Source organism: Xenopus tropicalis, chromosome 8 (genome assembly GCF_000004195.4).
Source record: "Xenopus tropicalis strain Nigerian chromosome 8, UCB_Xtro_10.0, whole genome shotgun sequence".
Classification (NCBI taxonomy): domain Eukaryota; kingdom Metazoa; phylum Chordata; class Amphibia; order Anura; family Pipidae; genus Xenopus; species Xenopus tropicalis.
The window spans coordinates 81,019,695-81,035,895 of NC_030684.2; the positions used below are offsets into that span (position 1 = coordinate 81,019,695).

A 16,201-nucleotide genomic window follows, 5' to 3' on the forward strand; every position below is an offset into this window, starting at 1 on the left:
AAAAAGTTGTGCGACAAATGCGTTTCGTGGATATTTTGCCGTTTCATAGATTTTCTTGTAATTTTGTGAATTTTACAGCGAAGTGAAACAGGACATATTCAATCATGACTATTCTCAAGGCTTTGCTGCATAAGCGGAAAATAAAACACACCTTTATACATTCATCATTTATTTTACACAGCTTTTTACACCATTTTTTTTGTGAATTTCATTTTATGCAGTATAATAAATGGCCCCTTAGTCCAGGCATTTTAAAAGGCACACAAAATCTAATTTGGAATATTTACTTGATTCTGTTTTGGCTCTACGTCTATACTTTTATTTGCTATATCGATATTTTGACTGTAATTATCAAGTCCCCATGCATTTAATTGGTTCAGCGCTGAATATTAAATATTATATTTACTTTTAGATCCGCACATTATGGATATTCAGAAGGATTCGTTTTTTTCTATTGGCACTGGGCACTCTGGATTCTGTAATAATTATAGACTGTTTCATGACTTTAAGAACTTTGCTTTAACAACTTTTGTTTTAAGAATTGTGGAAGTACATATGTAGTGGCAGTGTCAACATTCATAGGAAAACACGGCACAGGTCATTTAGGTCTATTTCTTTGAGTGCAATTTTTGATGTTTATCTAATAATAGTGTAACACCTTGCACCGCTGTTGACTTATGGTTTAATTATGGTGCAAGTTGATTTTATTTTATGCATTAATTCTTCATTTCTTGGTCTTGTCTATATTATTTTTTTAGTCCTCCATATATCACAGTTTTTCTCTCTCATTATACTGTGCATTCAAGACATTTTGACATCAACATTGGTTTCCAGTTTCTTGAATTATCTATGCTTTGCCTTGCCCAGGAAAGTCCATAGGGATGTAAAGCTTTGGGGGATCACAGTCAGTCTACGTCATGGAAGAAATACATTCACATATATGTCACATGCTTGTTAATACTTTTATCATGCCACTTTAAGGCACTTTATTCAGCAACCAAATAGTTAATCTGTATCAGTATTAATATTGAATGAATTGAATGGAAGCTATATTTATAGACTATTTTATGACTTCTATGACTGGAAGTGGTAAAGAAGATCTAAAGGAGAACTAAAGCCTAGGCTAGCCTAAGGCTAGAAATGTTTTGGCTTCTGTACCAGCCCAAGGCAACCACAGCCCTTTAGCAGGGAAGATCTGTGTCTCCAAAGATGCCCCCAGTAGCTCCCCATCTTGTTGTCTGCTGATTCACTGAGATTAGGGACCGTCACACAATATACTGTATATACAAAATGTCACAATATATGGCAGATTAGTAATTTATTCAAATTCCTATTACATAGCAGCTTTGAAACCAATACAATTAGCATCAAAATTTAATAACCCTGTAGCATCAGTTTATATGACAGGTGAACCTCATTTTCTGCTTGATAATTTGCGACATGTGATAGGGCTCATGTATGTCTGCAAGTTCAGTTGCGGTCCCTCCTACTTTCCCATAGTTGCATGTGAAAAAAAGCTTTCCTGCCATCTGTTCTGAATTAATCACTGCTGTGCCTAATGACAGGGGAACCCTGAAGCTACTGCCACCTTGGGACCAGACGGTAGCTCCAGGGTTCCCTTAGTTCCCTGCGTCAATGGACGCTGTTCAATTGCACCAAAATGTCACTCACATGCTGAACACTGAAAATGACACCAGACTTTAAAAAAATTTGGTGCAACTGCACACAATATGCAAAAAGTGCACACACAGTTGTGTTAATTTTTGCAAACTAGATGCAATTGCGGTAGCCATAGCACAATTACATGAAAAGCCGTTTGTGATCGCAATGAAACTGGAATACTGAGAAAAAATGCTGCATTGTGGGAAAAACATGGCAATTGTGCTCGAAATTGCATTTTGCTCACTGCACTTGCGGACATATATGTTCCCTAATAAATTGCCTCTTTAATGATTTTCTTACTGGCACATTTTACTTTGGTTACTTTACCTGTGCCCACTCTCACTAGCCCATGTGCTCTGTTCTGCAGGATGATCAACCCAAGTAACAAGAGCTTCCTTGTCAATGACCTGGCACCGGGACGTGAGTATGACCTCTGTGTCCTTGCTGTGTATGACGACGGAATGACCGCTCTAACTGCAACACGATTAGTAGGCTGTGTCCAGTTCAGCACACAGGAGGAGAGTGGGCAGTGCCAGCCACTCCATACTCAATTCCTGGGAGGTACCATGATTATCATTATAGGAGGAATTATTGTGGCATCTGTGCTAGTGTTTATCATCATCCTGATGATCAGGTACAAGGTATACAGTGGCCAAGAGGAGGTGGGAAAAACCAGAGTAAGCAATGTGTATTCTCAGACCAATGGACATCAAGCTATGGCATGTGCCCACTCTTGTGCCAAGCTGAGTGGAGGTGCTGAGGAGCTGCCCCTTACTATAGAGTTTGCTACAGCAGAAGAGGTGCCATCCAACAAAATAAACAAGCATACATGTGAGAAAAGCAGCTATGCTCCAGAGCAGGGTAAGTTGCAAAGAAATTGGGCAAGAAGTGAAGGAGACATTTTAAAGTTTTAGCTCCCAGTACTTTCCAGACAGCTAATTGACTAATTCAATGTTAATTTTTTGCTTAATTCCTTCAGGAAGCAAAGCATTAGAGGAGAAGAGTACTTCCAGTGAGTGGACAGATATTAACATCTGACTGATGTTCCCAATGAGCGTTGTTCAAGGTATGTCACCGAATAAAATACTGATTGGCTATCACCCTTCCATCTCATAGGATGCAACGCTATGGGATAGATATGGGTAGATATCAGCTCTTACCTAAAATTGTCCTGGCAATCAGGAAAGTGATCAAAGGATTGACACACTTATCAAAGTATATAAATGAGTCAATTCATCAAAAAGTGTTCCACAGCCCCATACAATTTGCAAGGAGTATTAAGGCTGATTCCCCATGGAGTGAGTAAGTTGCCCACAATAGATCTCTGCTATTGCGGGCGACTAACCTTGTCTAAATGCCTTTTCACTGCCAACAATAGGAGTCGCCAGTGGAAAGGCCTACGCATTGCTTTGGCTTTCTAAAGTTGCATGAACTGCAGAGATCTGTCATGGGCAACTAACTCATTCATTTCATGGCACAAAAGAAAGGTTTGCTTTCACCTAGTGGTAGCAATGGTTATCACTTGATGAAAAAAATATTGGATCATTTGTAAACCTGTCCCTAGGTATTGGGATATATATATATATATATACATCTAAAAGAGTCACCAAAGGGGTCATTACAATAACAAATGAAGTGCAAATCAAGTGCAGAGTGCCCAGGGTCATTTCTGGCCCCTGTGGTGGCTCCTCAGATGCTGCACCCTCCTTGGCTCCCCTGGACTAACTTTTACTGCACTGGAGGGGCCCAGGGGGCCACATTGCTAGTGTAGAGAGAGCAATAGTGTTCTCTGCGCTAGCAGAGCCAAGTTTTAAAAACCGGAAATTTGGATCTTAAAGTTACCAGGAGCAGCTTTTTGCTGTCCCTGGTAACTTTGGGGGCCCCTGAGTGTGCCAGCTGCAGCATTTTTACCCACAATTCCAGTAGCATTTTAGCCACGGTTGGACTGGGCCAGTGGGACACTGGGAAAAAAACCCTGTGGCAGTTGTAACTCCAGGGTTAAGCATTGCATGCAGTTTGGAATTGGGAGTGGGATAAGCACAACTATAGAGAAATGAAGGGATAATGTTTGGACACAAGTACCTATAATGAATGGTGTCAATACATGTGAGGACTGCATCCATTTTCGCATGAAGTGAATTGCAGCTGCTGCTGTAAATGAGCCCTCAAGAGTTTACGTAAATGTATCTTTTTATGTATCTGTGTGTATGTATGATGACATCATTAAGCATCTTTTATAAAGATATATTTGACAGGATATTCATGCCTCTTGTGTATTATTGTATATGTTAAGGTGTAGGATCCCTTATCCAGAAAGCCTGTAATATATATATATATGGCTGTTCATGCTGTTTTAAATACACATTTTGTTTTTCACAAGGAATCTCGGTGATGCTGGTCTTTTTTGTAGTATATATATATATATATATATATATATATATATATTAACATAGACAGCAGGAGGCACAGTCAGCAACAGTTTCCTTTTTTTGCCTAATATTGGTCAGTGATACTGTGATATACACTGAAGGGCTAATATCCCAGCATCAGTGAACCATACATTAATATGTATTTAAGCCGTATCTATTTTTGTCTCATACAATCCATGTGTACTAAAGTGTTTTTGTGCATGAAGCATCATCTCACACACAGAGACATCATCACACATCATCACATTGTTTGGAGGTGATAAAATCTGGTACTATAAGTGCAGCTTGCAGCATGTAAGGGAGACTGCAACAGAAAAATACAATCATGCTGTTATATGTTATAGAATAGATCATTAGCATCACATATTTAGATATATATATGCTCTTTTCTGGTTCAAACTTTCTTACACAAAATGAAAAACCTATTAAAAAGGGCAGCACAATGGCTCAGGGGGCAGTATTTTCTTATAGCATAGGAGTCTGGAGTATGGTTCCAACCAGGGCACTCTCTGCAAAGCTGTAGCACATTTTCCTTGTGGCTACCTGGGATTGCCTGGGTGCTCTGATTTTCTTCTACATTTAAAAAAATACTGGTGGGTCAAATGACTCCTGAGGAAAATGACCCTAGTTTACAAACAGCTCTACTTGGGCAGAGACTGAATGATGTAAAATGATAAATAAATATGGCAGTGCTCTATAAAATAAGGATAATAAAAATATTTTTATATAATAAAGAAATCAGCCAAAACCAAGGGCCCAAAAACTATGCCTAAATCAGCTAGAGAGTGCATCTTAAAGTTGCAAAGCTAAACCAACAGAGTCAGTAGTAGGTTTTCCAAAAGGCATAAAGGCCCTTCATAAGTAGAGAAACAGGCTATTTGCTACTATGTTTTCCCAGAAGTTTTGGCTTTGGTCTCAGAGAACTTTGTAGCTACTGTGGCGCTGTAAGGCACAGCTCTACTAAATGAATTTTGTTATGCGCCTTTGCAGACAGTTTGTGATCTCCCAAAATAATGCAGCTATAGGATAAGAACATGGTGAGGATGATATAACATGGCCAATTTTGTCTTATGTTATCTATGTTCTATAGCAATTTTTCTGTTGCTCAAAGACCATGTTACAGTATCTCCATAATAGACTTGAAAATGCTAGTCTCTCTTATTATGTAACATACTGTTCTACGGCTTATTCTTCCGCTTTTTCTTATTATTATTCGTAGTGGGAGGAGCTACCAACAGCCAATCAGATTTCACCTATTGAATTTTATTGGTTTGATGCCAGGGTTGCCAAACTTTGCACAGTCAGTCACTGGCTGACTATGTATTCAGGGTTAGAAAAAGTGGGCAGAGCCAACAACAGCAAATCCATTTACACCCATTAAATTTCATTGGTTTATATTTAAACTAATGTGATTATTTAAATATTAATTCCAGGGTTGTTAAACGTTCCAAAGTTAGTCACTGGGTATTTGCTGTTCAAAGTTAGAAAAAGTGGGTGGAGCCACCAACAGCCAATCACATTTCACATATTTACTTTCAATGGTAAAATGTAGTCACTGGGTAACTGCAGTTCCAGGTTAGAAAAAGTGGCCGCAGCCACCAACTGCCAATCAGATGTCACTTGTTGACTTTCAGTAGGGAAATTTAAATTGCTGCCATTCAGACACTATTAAAACTAGGGTCCCCAAACATTGCACAGTTGTTTTTACTATATAACTGTGGTCTAAGGTTAGAAAAAGTGGGCTGAAATTTCTTTCAATGATTTCAGTTTTTCAAACCAACATGAAGTTTGTTCTCAAATTTCCCTTCATAGTTCATATTCATATTCTACTGTGAAATGCCATTTGCACTGACCATTTATGCTTTTGTGAACTTGGGATTTGGTGCTGATCCCTGGGGTTGGGCCCTGGGTTGCCACCTGTTGTAAAACTGAGACAAATATTATCCAACCATGTGACGTGTAACGTCATAGCCCTGTCCCCAACATTACGCCCATGTCCCCAACATCGGTACTGGATCACATATTCTCTCCTTTTCTGGTTGTCTTATGATACCATTCATGTAAAAATAAGATTCAACAAGATTTTTTATCTCCAGACTGCCAAAGCCAAAGGACACTTCTCTATATTTATTCTCCAGGATCTAGCCTCTGTTTGCTACAGTTTGCCATTCTATTCTTATGCAAATGGTCTTTGCTCTTGGTATCCATAATCATGCTGCATCTTGGTGCTCTTTTTTCCCAATTAAATTATCAAGGTTTCTTACTCCTGTCTAGACTACTGCAATTTACTACTATCCTGGACTCCCACCTTCCTCCATGCCAACTTAATCAGACAAAGAAAACATATCTCCTGCTCTTCTCTACATATTTGCTTCTGTACATATGAGGGGGTAATGCATCATTTAATACTAACTGGTGGTGAGGTTACAATTCAGTATAGAGTCAGTCTGTGTATCAATGCAATTGTGTGAGTAATGCTTGAAATGCGCAGTCTGTGAACTTTGCCTTTATATTACATGAAACACTGCATATAAATAATTAGTAGTGGTTTTAAATGATCTAGCATATGGACAAAGGTGGATAAAGGTGACTCACAGAGCACAAAAGATATTTCGGCACTTTCTGCTGTGTTTGAATGAAAGCTGGTAGATTGTATGTGTGTCACCATGTCAAGAACTACCCACTGCTGTTATTAAAAAACCTCTAATTCTACATTTCACTTTGTTATTCTGTCACTATAAATGGAACTTACTCATATAACTAGACAGGTCTGCTTTAGCGGTCTAAATTAACCTTCCAGTATGTTAAGTTAAAAGATTTTAGAACTATTTTGTTCTCTTGTAAAACCTTTTATTAAAACAAAGATTGCCTAAAGATGCCAATGTTTGGTATGAAAAGTTGGCACTGGGCAGAAGGTGATATAGATATATGAAACAAATACAAGAAGAGATGCACATAGATCATGAAAGACAGCAAGCTACAGAAAACTGTGAAGACACATGGAGCTAATAGTAGCAGCTACTTGTTGTGGCTACTAAAATAGTGCTGATCATTTACTGATAATTGTCTCTACGTAAGTTTTAGCCGAGGCAAGTCTCAGTATTGTCTATGGCAGGGTATTTTCTGGCATTTAGTAGCCATGACAAGTAGCTGTTACTACTAACTCTGTGTGTCTTCACTCTTAGGGCTCTGGCTTCACTCTTAGGGCTTCCTCTCAAGGCAACTTCTGCGATTTCGGGGAAATTGCGGCGTCGCGTATGCCATCCCACTGACGATTTACATTTTCGTCGGTGGGATGGCATTTCGGGGAGATTAGCCGCCTGGAACAAGGGAGATTTGTCGCAGAGTATAGCAAACACAGGCAGAATATGGCACATACAGGCAGCATAGGGCAGGCAGAGTATGGCACACACAGACAGGGTAGGGCTGGCAGAGTATGGCACACAGGCAGCATAGGACAGGCAGAGTATGGCGCACACATGCACCATAGGGCAGGCAGAGTATAGCACACAAAGGCAGGGTAGGGCTGACAGAGTATGGCACACACAGGCAGCATAGGACAGGCAGAGTATGGCACACACAGGCAGCATAGGGGAGGCAGAGTATGGCACACACAGGCAGCATAGGACAGGCAGAGTATGGCACACACAGGCAGCAATAGGGAAGACAGAGTATGGCACACACAGGCAGGGTAAGGAAGGCAAAGTATGGCAGTTTTTTTCTGTACTACCACCATTAATTTGGTTATGGTCCTGTGATTACACAGATGTGGTTTCAAGTGGGTGTGGTTTTAAAAAGGGGAGTGGCCAAAACTGGCTTCCATTATTGGCCCTCCACCATGTAGGCTGGAGAAATTCCAGCCCTCAGAACCACAGAATCTGGACAGCACAGTTTTAGACAAACAGTTCAATGTAAAAATGAAACTGGGTAAAAAAAGATAGACTGTGCAAAATAAAAAAATAAATGTAATATAGTTGGTTAGGCAAAATGTAATCTATAAAGGCTGGAGTAGGCAGACATCTAACATAATAGCCAGAACACTACTTCCTGCTTTTAGCTCCCTAACCTCTTAGTTAGCCAGCGACTTTAGGGGGGGGCACATGGGACTGTTTAGTTAGTTTGTGAGCACGCAGGTCAGATTGAAATGCAAACTAACTGAGCAGTTATGTCCCATATGGCCCCCCCTGAAGTCACTGATTGGCTACCTCAAGTCACTGGTTGGCTACAGCTTAGAGACCTGTAAAGTAGGAAGTAGTGTTCTGGCCATTATGTTAGATATCTATCCAACCTTTATAGATTACATTTTTGGCTAACTAACTATTTGGCCCATTTTCATTTTTACACTGAACTGCTCCTTTAAATATGGAATTAACTTTGTACACGGGTGGTAATAAGAGAATCATTGTTGGTATTACAAAAGTTTGATGCCTTTCTAACAAAGGAGACCCATCAAAGGAATTATCTGATTTTGGGTTGAGAGAGAATCTTTATGTGTGCTGTTTAGTGTCTTTTCCCAAAATTCAGTTTGTCATGTTTTGGGATTTTATGCTACTTTTAATTACTTTAAACCCCCTTCAAACAGCATTCAGTGTTAATCCAGTAATTCCCGTTGTCAGGAACACGCCACTCTCAGACGCGTATGACAAGGGGAGGGGCAACAAGGGGTTACACTCAGTCACATTTCACACAGGTTAGACTAACATCAAGCACCCCCAAACACACCACCGCCCCAAATAACTATTCGCTGCCACCATTTATCATTAACAGGCGATAGAAACCTAATGCACAAATATATCACACAAGCTTTCTCTCACTATAAGTTTCCACTAATTCCACAAACACACTAGCAGCCAAAGGGTTAATTTACAAACACACTCTCCTGCTAGCAGTCAACTAGTTAAATAGTCTTTACACAGAACTTGCCTCTACTCAATACACATACAGCCAAGCAGTTAATACATTTAGGCCCAACATTTATACAAGGTATGTTGGGGAGCCAAAGGACATAACTTAAATTAAATTTTATATTTAATATTACAAGGGTAAACAGTGCATTTAAAAAGGTTTTACAAAAAGAGACATACACATACAAACAGTAAATAAAATAAAAGGAAATAAAACACAGAGAAATCCTCCTCTGATGAAACACCCAATGGTGCAAAACATGTAAGGAGGGCGGAGTATGGGAACCATGTGGCACTGGGATGTACCTGTTTGTCGTTTGGTATAGTATGATTTGTTTTTGAATTTTTGTTAACAATTTGAGCAAATAAAAGTTTGCATGTTTCACTGTTGAATCTGTTGGCTATTTATAGAATTACAGTATACTGCCTTAATATTGTGTTTGTATTGTGTATGTTTTATTGTCTATTCTATATATTCAGTCAGTGTATGTGCATTGTTCAGTATCTATGCTTCATATTCAGTTTGTGCATGTGAATTTCTCAGACTCTGGCCCATTATTAGCATGTGTGCATTGTTCAGCATATGGACACCAAATCAATTCATATATTTACCTTCTTTGGTAACTGGTCTTGAAATTCATTTGGCATATGTGCATTGTTCAATGTTCACCTCCAGATTCAGTTTGTATATATGCATTGTTCTTTTCAGATATGTGTCATGTAACAGTGCATAATGGCTAACCAGGCGATGAAAAAAGATGCATTCAAATGCATCCAATAGAAAATACATATCTATTTTCTCTATACTTCTACAGTATGAGCTGTGTGGGATGGGGAATGCGAGGCTGTCGGAAATTAGATTATGGTTAAAGAGAGGGCAAGGAGACGTTGAACTGCTAGAAAGTTCCCATCAGTGTGAGAATACATGCTACAGAATACAGGTGAAAGGTTTTTTCTCTATGGAACTAAAGATTTATGAAGCCGCGTGTATCCTGTGCTCTGGAAAAAACACCTTTGCACTCATTTGTGGGTAAAAGTCCAAAGCAAATGTTTTTCTTCCCCAAGAGGTTTTTCATGCCTCACGTCGATTTTTTAAAGACCTGATATTGTTGTACAATTAGATTTGATATATTAATACTGGTAGCAAGCTTTATGTATGAAAATTCCAGGTATGCAAAGGTTTTCTTACAGGGTGTGTTGTTCCTGATGATCCCTTTCCCATCCTCTGTGCTAGTCATTCGGAGCAGCATTTTTCTGCTCTGTCTTGTTTTTGTGCAGGGAGGAGCTGTGCAGGAAGAAAGGCCTTGATGGAATGAGAAGCAGGTAGGAAAGAGTGAGCTTGAAAGGGAGATCATGGCATGTGGAAAGTAAATAGGGGACCCCAGTGGCAGATATTTTCAGGATATCGAAGAAAAGGAAGCCCTTGACAGGGCTCTGAAACATGCTCATTTCAGGGCATGGAACCCCAAAAACCCCAAAAGCTGTGTCAATTCCTTCCTGTCTGGCAGACTGTATGTACATAAATGTTGGTAAAATTGACATTTTTCCTGCAAATAAACCTCTCAACTTCTTCTTTTTTGTTACTGCAGTTCAGAGATGTTCCTAGGGGCAAGTTTTACAGTCTACTCTGTCCATACCCTAGGTGGAGGCATGCAAAATTATTACTATACCTACTCAAACATATAGCAGAGACACAGCACTACTGTAAAGAGAAATCAGTGTAGGATTTTCCCCAGTTGCAGAAGCAGGGATATACTTGAGGCATTGTTTAGATACAAAGTAGGATTATACAACAGATATGCCACTAGCAAGGACCTTGTGTGGGTCCTAAATGCGAATGTCAACCCATAACACATTTGCAATTTAACAAATACAACTAGAAATTACACTGGATATGCTAGAGAATGTCCTGAGTGGTTGTAGATATTTCGAGTGTACAAACTTGAGAGCAGATGGGAGATCTGCAGTTGTGCAGCCCTGCTCTTTAAAATGGATCAAGCACCAACTGGGGCCATATGTTCTGATCCCTCACAGTTGTCTAACTGTGTAGTGTCCCAGTAGATCTGAGGCATGCTGTTTAGTGCTAAGCAAATTTTTTCGGCAGGCATGGATATGCAGCAAAATTCTACATTTCGCAAAACAAAATTTTCGCCACAAAACAGCAGAGACAAAAAAAGCCCATTGACTGACATTTGGAGTAAGAAAACAATGCCCATTTGGAGTAAGAAAAAAAGTTGTGCATAAAAAAGTCACACACGTATACATTTGTTGCACATAAAAAAGTCGCTTATTGTGTTTTGAGAATTTTCACTGTAATTTTTTTTAGCAGATTCACAATTTATTTGGTGAAACGGGACAAATTCGCTCACACTGATGCAGTTATATCCTCTTTGTGCCCGGACATGTGGATGCAGTGCTTGCAGGACACTGGGCAGAGGACAGTGGATTGGCCTTTTTTGCCAAGTGTGCCACTACCCTCGAAGTCTGTGCCTGAGCCACTATAACAAAATTAAAGACATTTTTGGGCATAGAACCTGGAAGAAGTAGTAGGGGCTTTACAAGTACTAGATGAATGGGCTTTATTATAAAGCATGTATGTCTGCCTGTAGTTAACAGTGTGCTACATTTTAAACCAAATTAAAAAGACTTTACAGCAACAGAGAACACTGACATTCTGACTGCTGCATATGGGAAAACAGCACCCTCCCTGATACTCTGCTCCACCACTGCTGCCCACTAGTGATGGCCAGGGTCGGGCTGGGGGGTGCAGGACCCACTGGGGCTTCTGCCTCAGGGGCCCCTGCACCCCCCAATGGCCCCCGCCGCCTTCAAACCCCCCTCCCCCGCAGAGGCGGCCCAGTCCATCTCTGGTGATGGCTGACAGACTGTATGTTCAAAATCTACAAAATCTTTCCTAGCTTGCAGTTGCTCTGTTGTGGCAATATTTTGTTTTATGGATCTTTTAAATCCCCAACTTTGTGAGACTGGTCATTATATTTACCTGACATCAGTAAAGAAGTCTAAATAAAAAAAAAATATGCATATGAACTAGGAGGAAGTATTAGTATGTGGCAGGAAACTGGTAGGCTGGTAGGATTTAACATTTGGCCATTTGGTCTGTGAATCAGTTGTTCAGATGACCTGTACTTATCTCTCTTGTGCCCACCCTGAAAAAAGATAAGCTATGATAGAAATCCTCAAACAAATTCAGCAGGGAAATATTTTTCAGAGTACAACTAGGAGATATAATCGGAAGCTACAGCACTACTACAGAAATATATAGAACAGATTTCCAACAGCTGTGCCAGTCACTAATACAGCATTGTAATTCAACATGCATGAAAGCGACAGAAGGCAATTGTGAGCATGTAGAACAGATACATTTCTGCAAAAACCTTTGCCTCAGGTGTATCATTTTTCATGGGAGCCAAATCTCTTCGTAGATACAGAAAAAATGTTGATTCTCTAAAGTTTCATGTACTCCCATGTGGGCAGCCAGGCAATTCTGTCTCAGGCATAAGAATGTATCACCCCTGCTAAAAGGCAACACAAAAAATTCTCACAAAACTACAATATTTTTTTTTTATAAAGATAAGTTATTTGTTTCTACTGTCTAATTCTATCTTTCTAATAATTATTATAATATAATAATTTCTTTAATATAACTTGGGACAAGCTATAGGTTTTGGTATTCCCTCTATGAAAAGGTTGTCTTGGCACATACATTAGATATTTTAAGAAAGGTTTGGATACATTTTTAGTAAATGAGAAAATAAAAGTTTACTGAAAATGCCACACAAATCTAATCCATGGGCTAGTCTCATAAGGGGTAAATATAATTTGAAAATATATTTCATATTGATTAGTTATGACTATGAAGAGTTTCATTCATCCAGGTCATGGTATATCTAGTAGAGGTAAATCTAAAGCAGCTGGACTTGCTGAGTAATCATTGAAGACGTTTCACTACTCATCCGAGCAGCTTCTTCAGTTAAACTGACTTGTATGGGAAGTCCTTGGCATATAAACTCTTCCACTAATCCAATAACAACGGCTAATTGTAACTCTTCAGAGAGGTGACACCTGAAACTCAAAGAGGTGTGAATGCTGTGGAGTTACTTTGATAGGATTACCAAAGTATCATACCAAAGACAGGTCTTACTTGTTAGAGTTGCATTAATGATGTGTGAAGGGTTCTGATACCGTCAAGGTACAGATGTTAGAACAGCATTGTATGTAGCTGACAGGTGGTGTCGGAGGCCCCTGACTCTGTTTAGGGATGGTTTCTTCCCCTTCATTCATGTTAAGGTACGAATTGTAAGGGGTAGATATGATTTGATAAGTATATTTTATGTTGATTAGTTGTTGTTATTGCTACAGTCACAAGATGGTGTTGAAAAGGTTCTACAGCAGGTTCTCTTCTATGTCATTTAGGAGGGGATTTTCTTAGGTAGTCTGCATAAGAGGGAGAGCAGTCGGTCACCCCCTTGGCTAATGCAAAGAAGTTAAGAGTGGAGGACTCTCACCTCATAGCTATACCAAGGTGAGCAGGTCAGCTCGTGCCAGATCTGTTGAGCTCGCTATAATTAGTGAGTAGTGATGAGCAAATTTTTTAGCCAGACATGAATTCGCAGCAAATTTCCACATTTCGACACTGACGAATTGTCTCACAAAAATTTGCAGCGGAAAAATTCAGAAAAATTCAGCGCGCATAAAAAAAATTTGATGCACATCAAATTGGGCACGGCGGCGACAAAAATAATTGAGTGACAAATGCGTTTTGAATTTTTTCACCGCTTCGCAAATTTTATGGCGAAGCGAAACGGGACAGATTCACTCATCACATTAGTGAGAGAAAGAGGTAGGCCTGCTAGTTGAGTAACTGAGGCTCTGACAAGAAGTTAGGGATCCAAATTTTAGGTGCTAGGTCTAGGAAGGTCCTGTGTTGCAGAGAGGGCACCTTCTAGAAGAAGAGAATAGGTAGCAGGAGAGCCAAGTTACCTGGAAAATCTTGTGCCTTTAATATAATCATTGATAGGAATTGTTAAAACTGAATAAGGTATGCTAGTGATAGTGCCTGCCAGGACACAGGGGCCCTCACTCATACTGACAGCCCATATTTTCCTTTTTATTAAAAAAAAATCATGTTCACGGCATGGGGTCATTTTAGCACAGCCTACCAGCAACCCCAGCAGATGGCAGCGTCTGGAGGTGGGTCAGAAAAAAGGGGGAATTTGCTCCTTATGCTGTAGGAGTCCACCTATAGCTGTAATGTCTATCTCACACCTAAGAATATTGCTTATATGCAACTCTGTGCTCTGTTATTATTATCCATGCCAGCAGTGTTACTTTCTTAGCTTTATTAGTAATAACAGACGTCACTGTTCTCTGTGTTGATCCCACTGTCTAGCTCAATGCTTTTTTTGTTTCTTTGCTGTGTTGGGATTAGAAGCTCCCAGTGATATATTCTCTACTGCATTGGTACCAGCAAGTGCTAGTTTTTGACTGAGCATTGGTGGCTGCCTGAGTTTAACACTGAAGTAGCATAAATGTAATAAATAAAATAAATTACAAATTATACTGGGGTTTGTATAGATCGTATGCCTATAGTGAAAAGGAGAAAAGACTGATAGACATTTACATAGACTGAGCCTACAGGAGATTTTTTGTTGCTCTGGCAGGCAAGTCCGACCCATGCTATGTATAGCTTCAGTATTAATCAGGACAATGTTTGATTCTATACAGCCTCCATATTGAAGGTAGCCTATCTATGTGTTCTGTTAACAACTGGGGGTGTTGGTGATGGATTAGAAGGTACTATTGTTGAGCTGTGCATGTTACATTAGCATTAGGGCATGCAGCTCTGCCCTGTGCTAGCATTAACGTGTGCCAATGTTTAGCTCCTTAGCATTGAAGGTACCAGTATCTGAATCTGTAAATGGTTTAGAATGTTTAATGTGGTAATGTTCAACTCTGTCTTGCAGTATAATACTTTCTATAACACAATGTTCACATTTGCTATGAAGTACTGAATCTCCCACATCTATAACCCTCTGTAATCTGAAGATTGCTTTCTTACTGCATTTATTTGCTGAGTGCAAGGAAACCCACCAGAGCATGTGCGTGCCTTTATGTTCTTTGTACTACAGCCCTGAGACCTTGACTAGACCTAGTTCTGTGGTGCATGAATATTAGAAGATGTTAGTCGTAATCTCCCTGGTGCATTGGTATTAAACCATGATAATGTCTGTGCTGCATTAGTTATTAGACCAGATCTATTCAGTTGTATTCTTCATTTCAACTCTTTGCAATTCTGATCACTGATATATTTCCTGCTTGAAGAGAGAATGAATAGTTTACATGCAGACACCTAATATATTTCTTTGTGTTTGTTTCTGAAAGGATGAAGAGCTAAGTAGACAGGTCTCAGGAAATCCTGACGGCTAACTGACAGTTAATTGCTGATTCATCGGGCGAGATGGAGCACGGCTGTTTTCTGACCCTCTCATCGGTAGTCTGATTGCTGTTGCAGGCTAGTTACCATGGAAATCGGACGGCTGAGGTTTCTGATCCCCTTTTTTCCTTGCTGCGTGACTCTCACATAAACATTTTTGAGCCCCCCTCACTGCTCATCTTCTTCAAAACACTAAACAGAATAATAGAAGAGGTCCCATTTCCTTTTCTAACCCCTCCCCAGAGACTGAAAACCATTTTATAGTTTTTTAAGATATATATATATACTTTTGTAATCTGCCCAGATGTTTTTTAATAAAAATTGCTTAAGATGAACAGGCTCTAGTGCTGCAGTTTTCTGTACACAGAGAACTAGGTCACGTCATATAAAACGACAGATTCTTTGTCTAACAGCTTTATTCAGTACACACCCCAGTGCCTACAATATATTTCTATCTTTTCCAAGGAGAGTAAAATATGCGCACGGAGCTTACACCAAGGGGATAGACAGAAGGTCTTAGTAGCTGTGTGCTCACAGAGACTGGGTCATAATGATAAGCTCTCCAGAATTTTATTATGTACATTAATGAACTTGAGAAATTAAGATGGACTTAAGTATTCATGCTTACAGTTTTAGGAGAACACTGACCATGGGCATCAGACATGGTTACCCCTGCTATTAACTGCAAGTTTTCATTATCTGCTACCCAAAGGCTCATTTATGAATGTAGGTGCAATGTGCAAAGAGAAAAA

The 16,201-nt window shown here is 39.6% G+C and overlaps 1 protein-coding gene across 1 annotated transcript in view; it reads left to right on the forward strand.

Moving 5' to 3' along the window:
- The window catches only part of lrfn1.2 (leucine rich repeat and fibronectin type III domain containing 1, gene 2), a 33,904-nt gene extending 18,104 nt beyond the window's left edge, over positions 1-15,800 (forward strand). The window contains exons 3-5 of the mRNA XM_002940360.5: positions 2,030-2,523; positions 2,642-2,728; positions 15,398-15,800. Coding sequence (XP_002940406.1) covers positions 2,030-2,523; positions 2,642-2,700 — 553 coding nt within the window. The 3' untranslated portion in view covers positions 2,701-2,728; positions 15,398-15,800. The remainder of the gene's footprint in view (positions 1-2,029; positions 2,524-2,641; positions 2,729-15,397) is intronic.
- Positions 15,801-16,201: the final 401 nt, after the last annotated feature.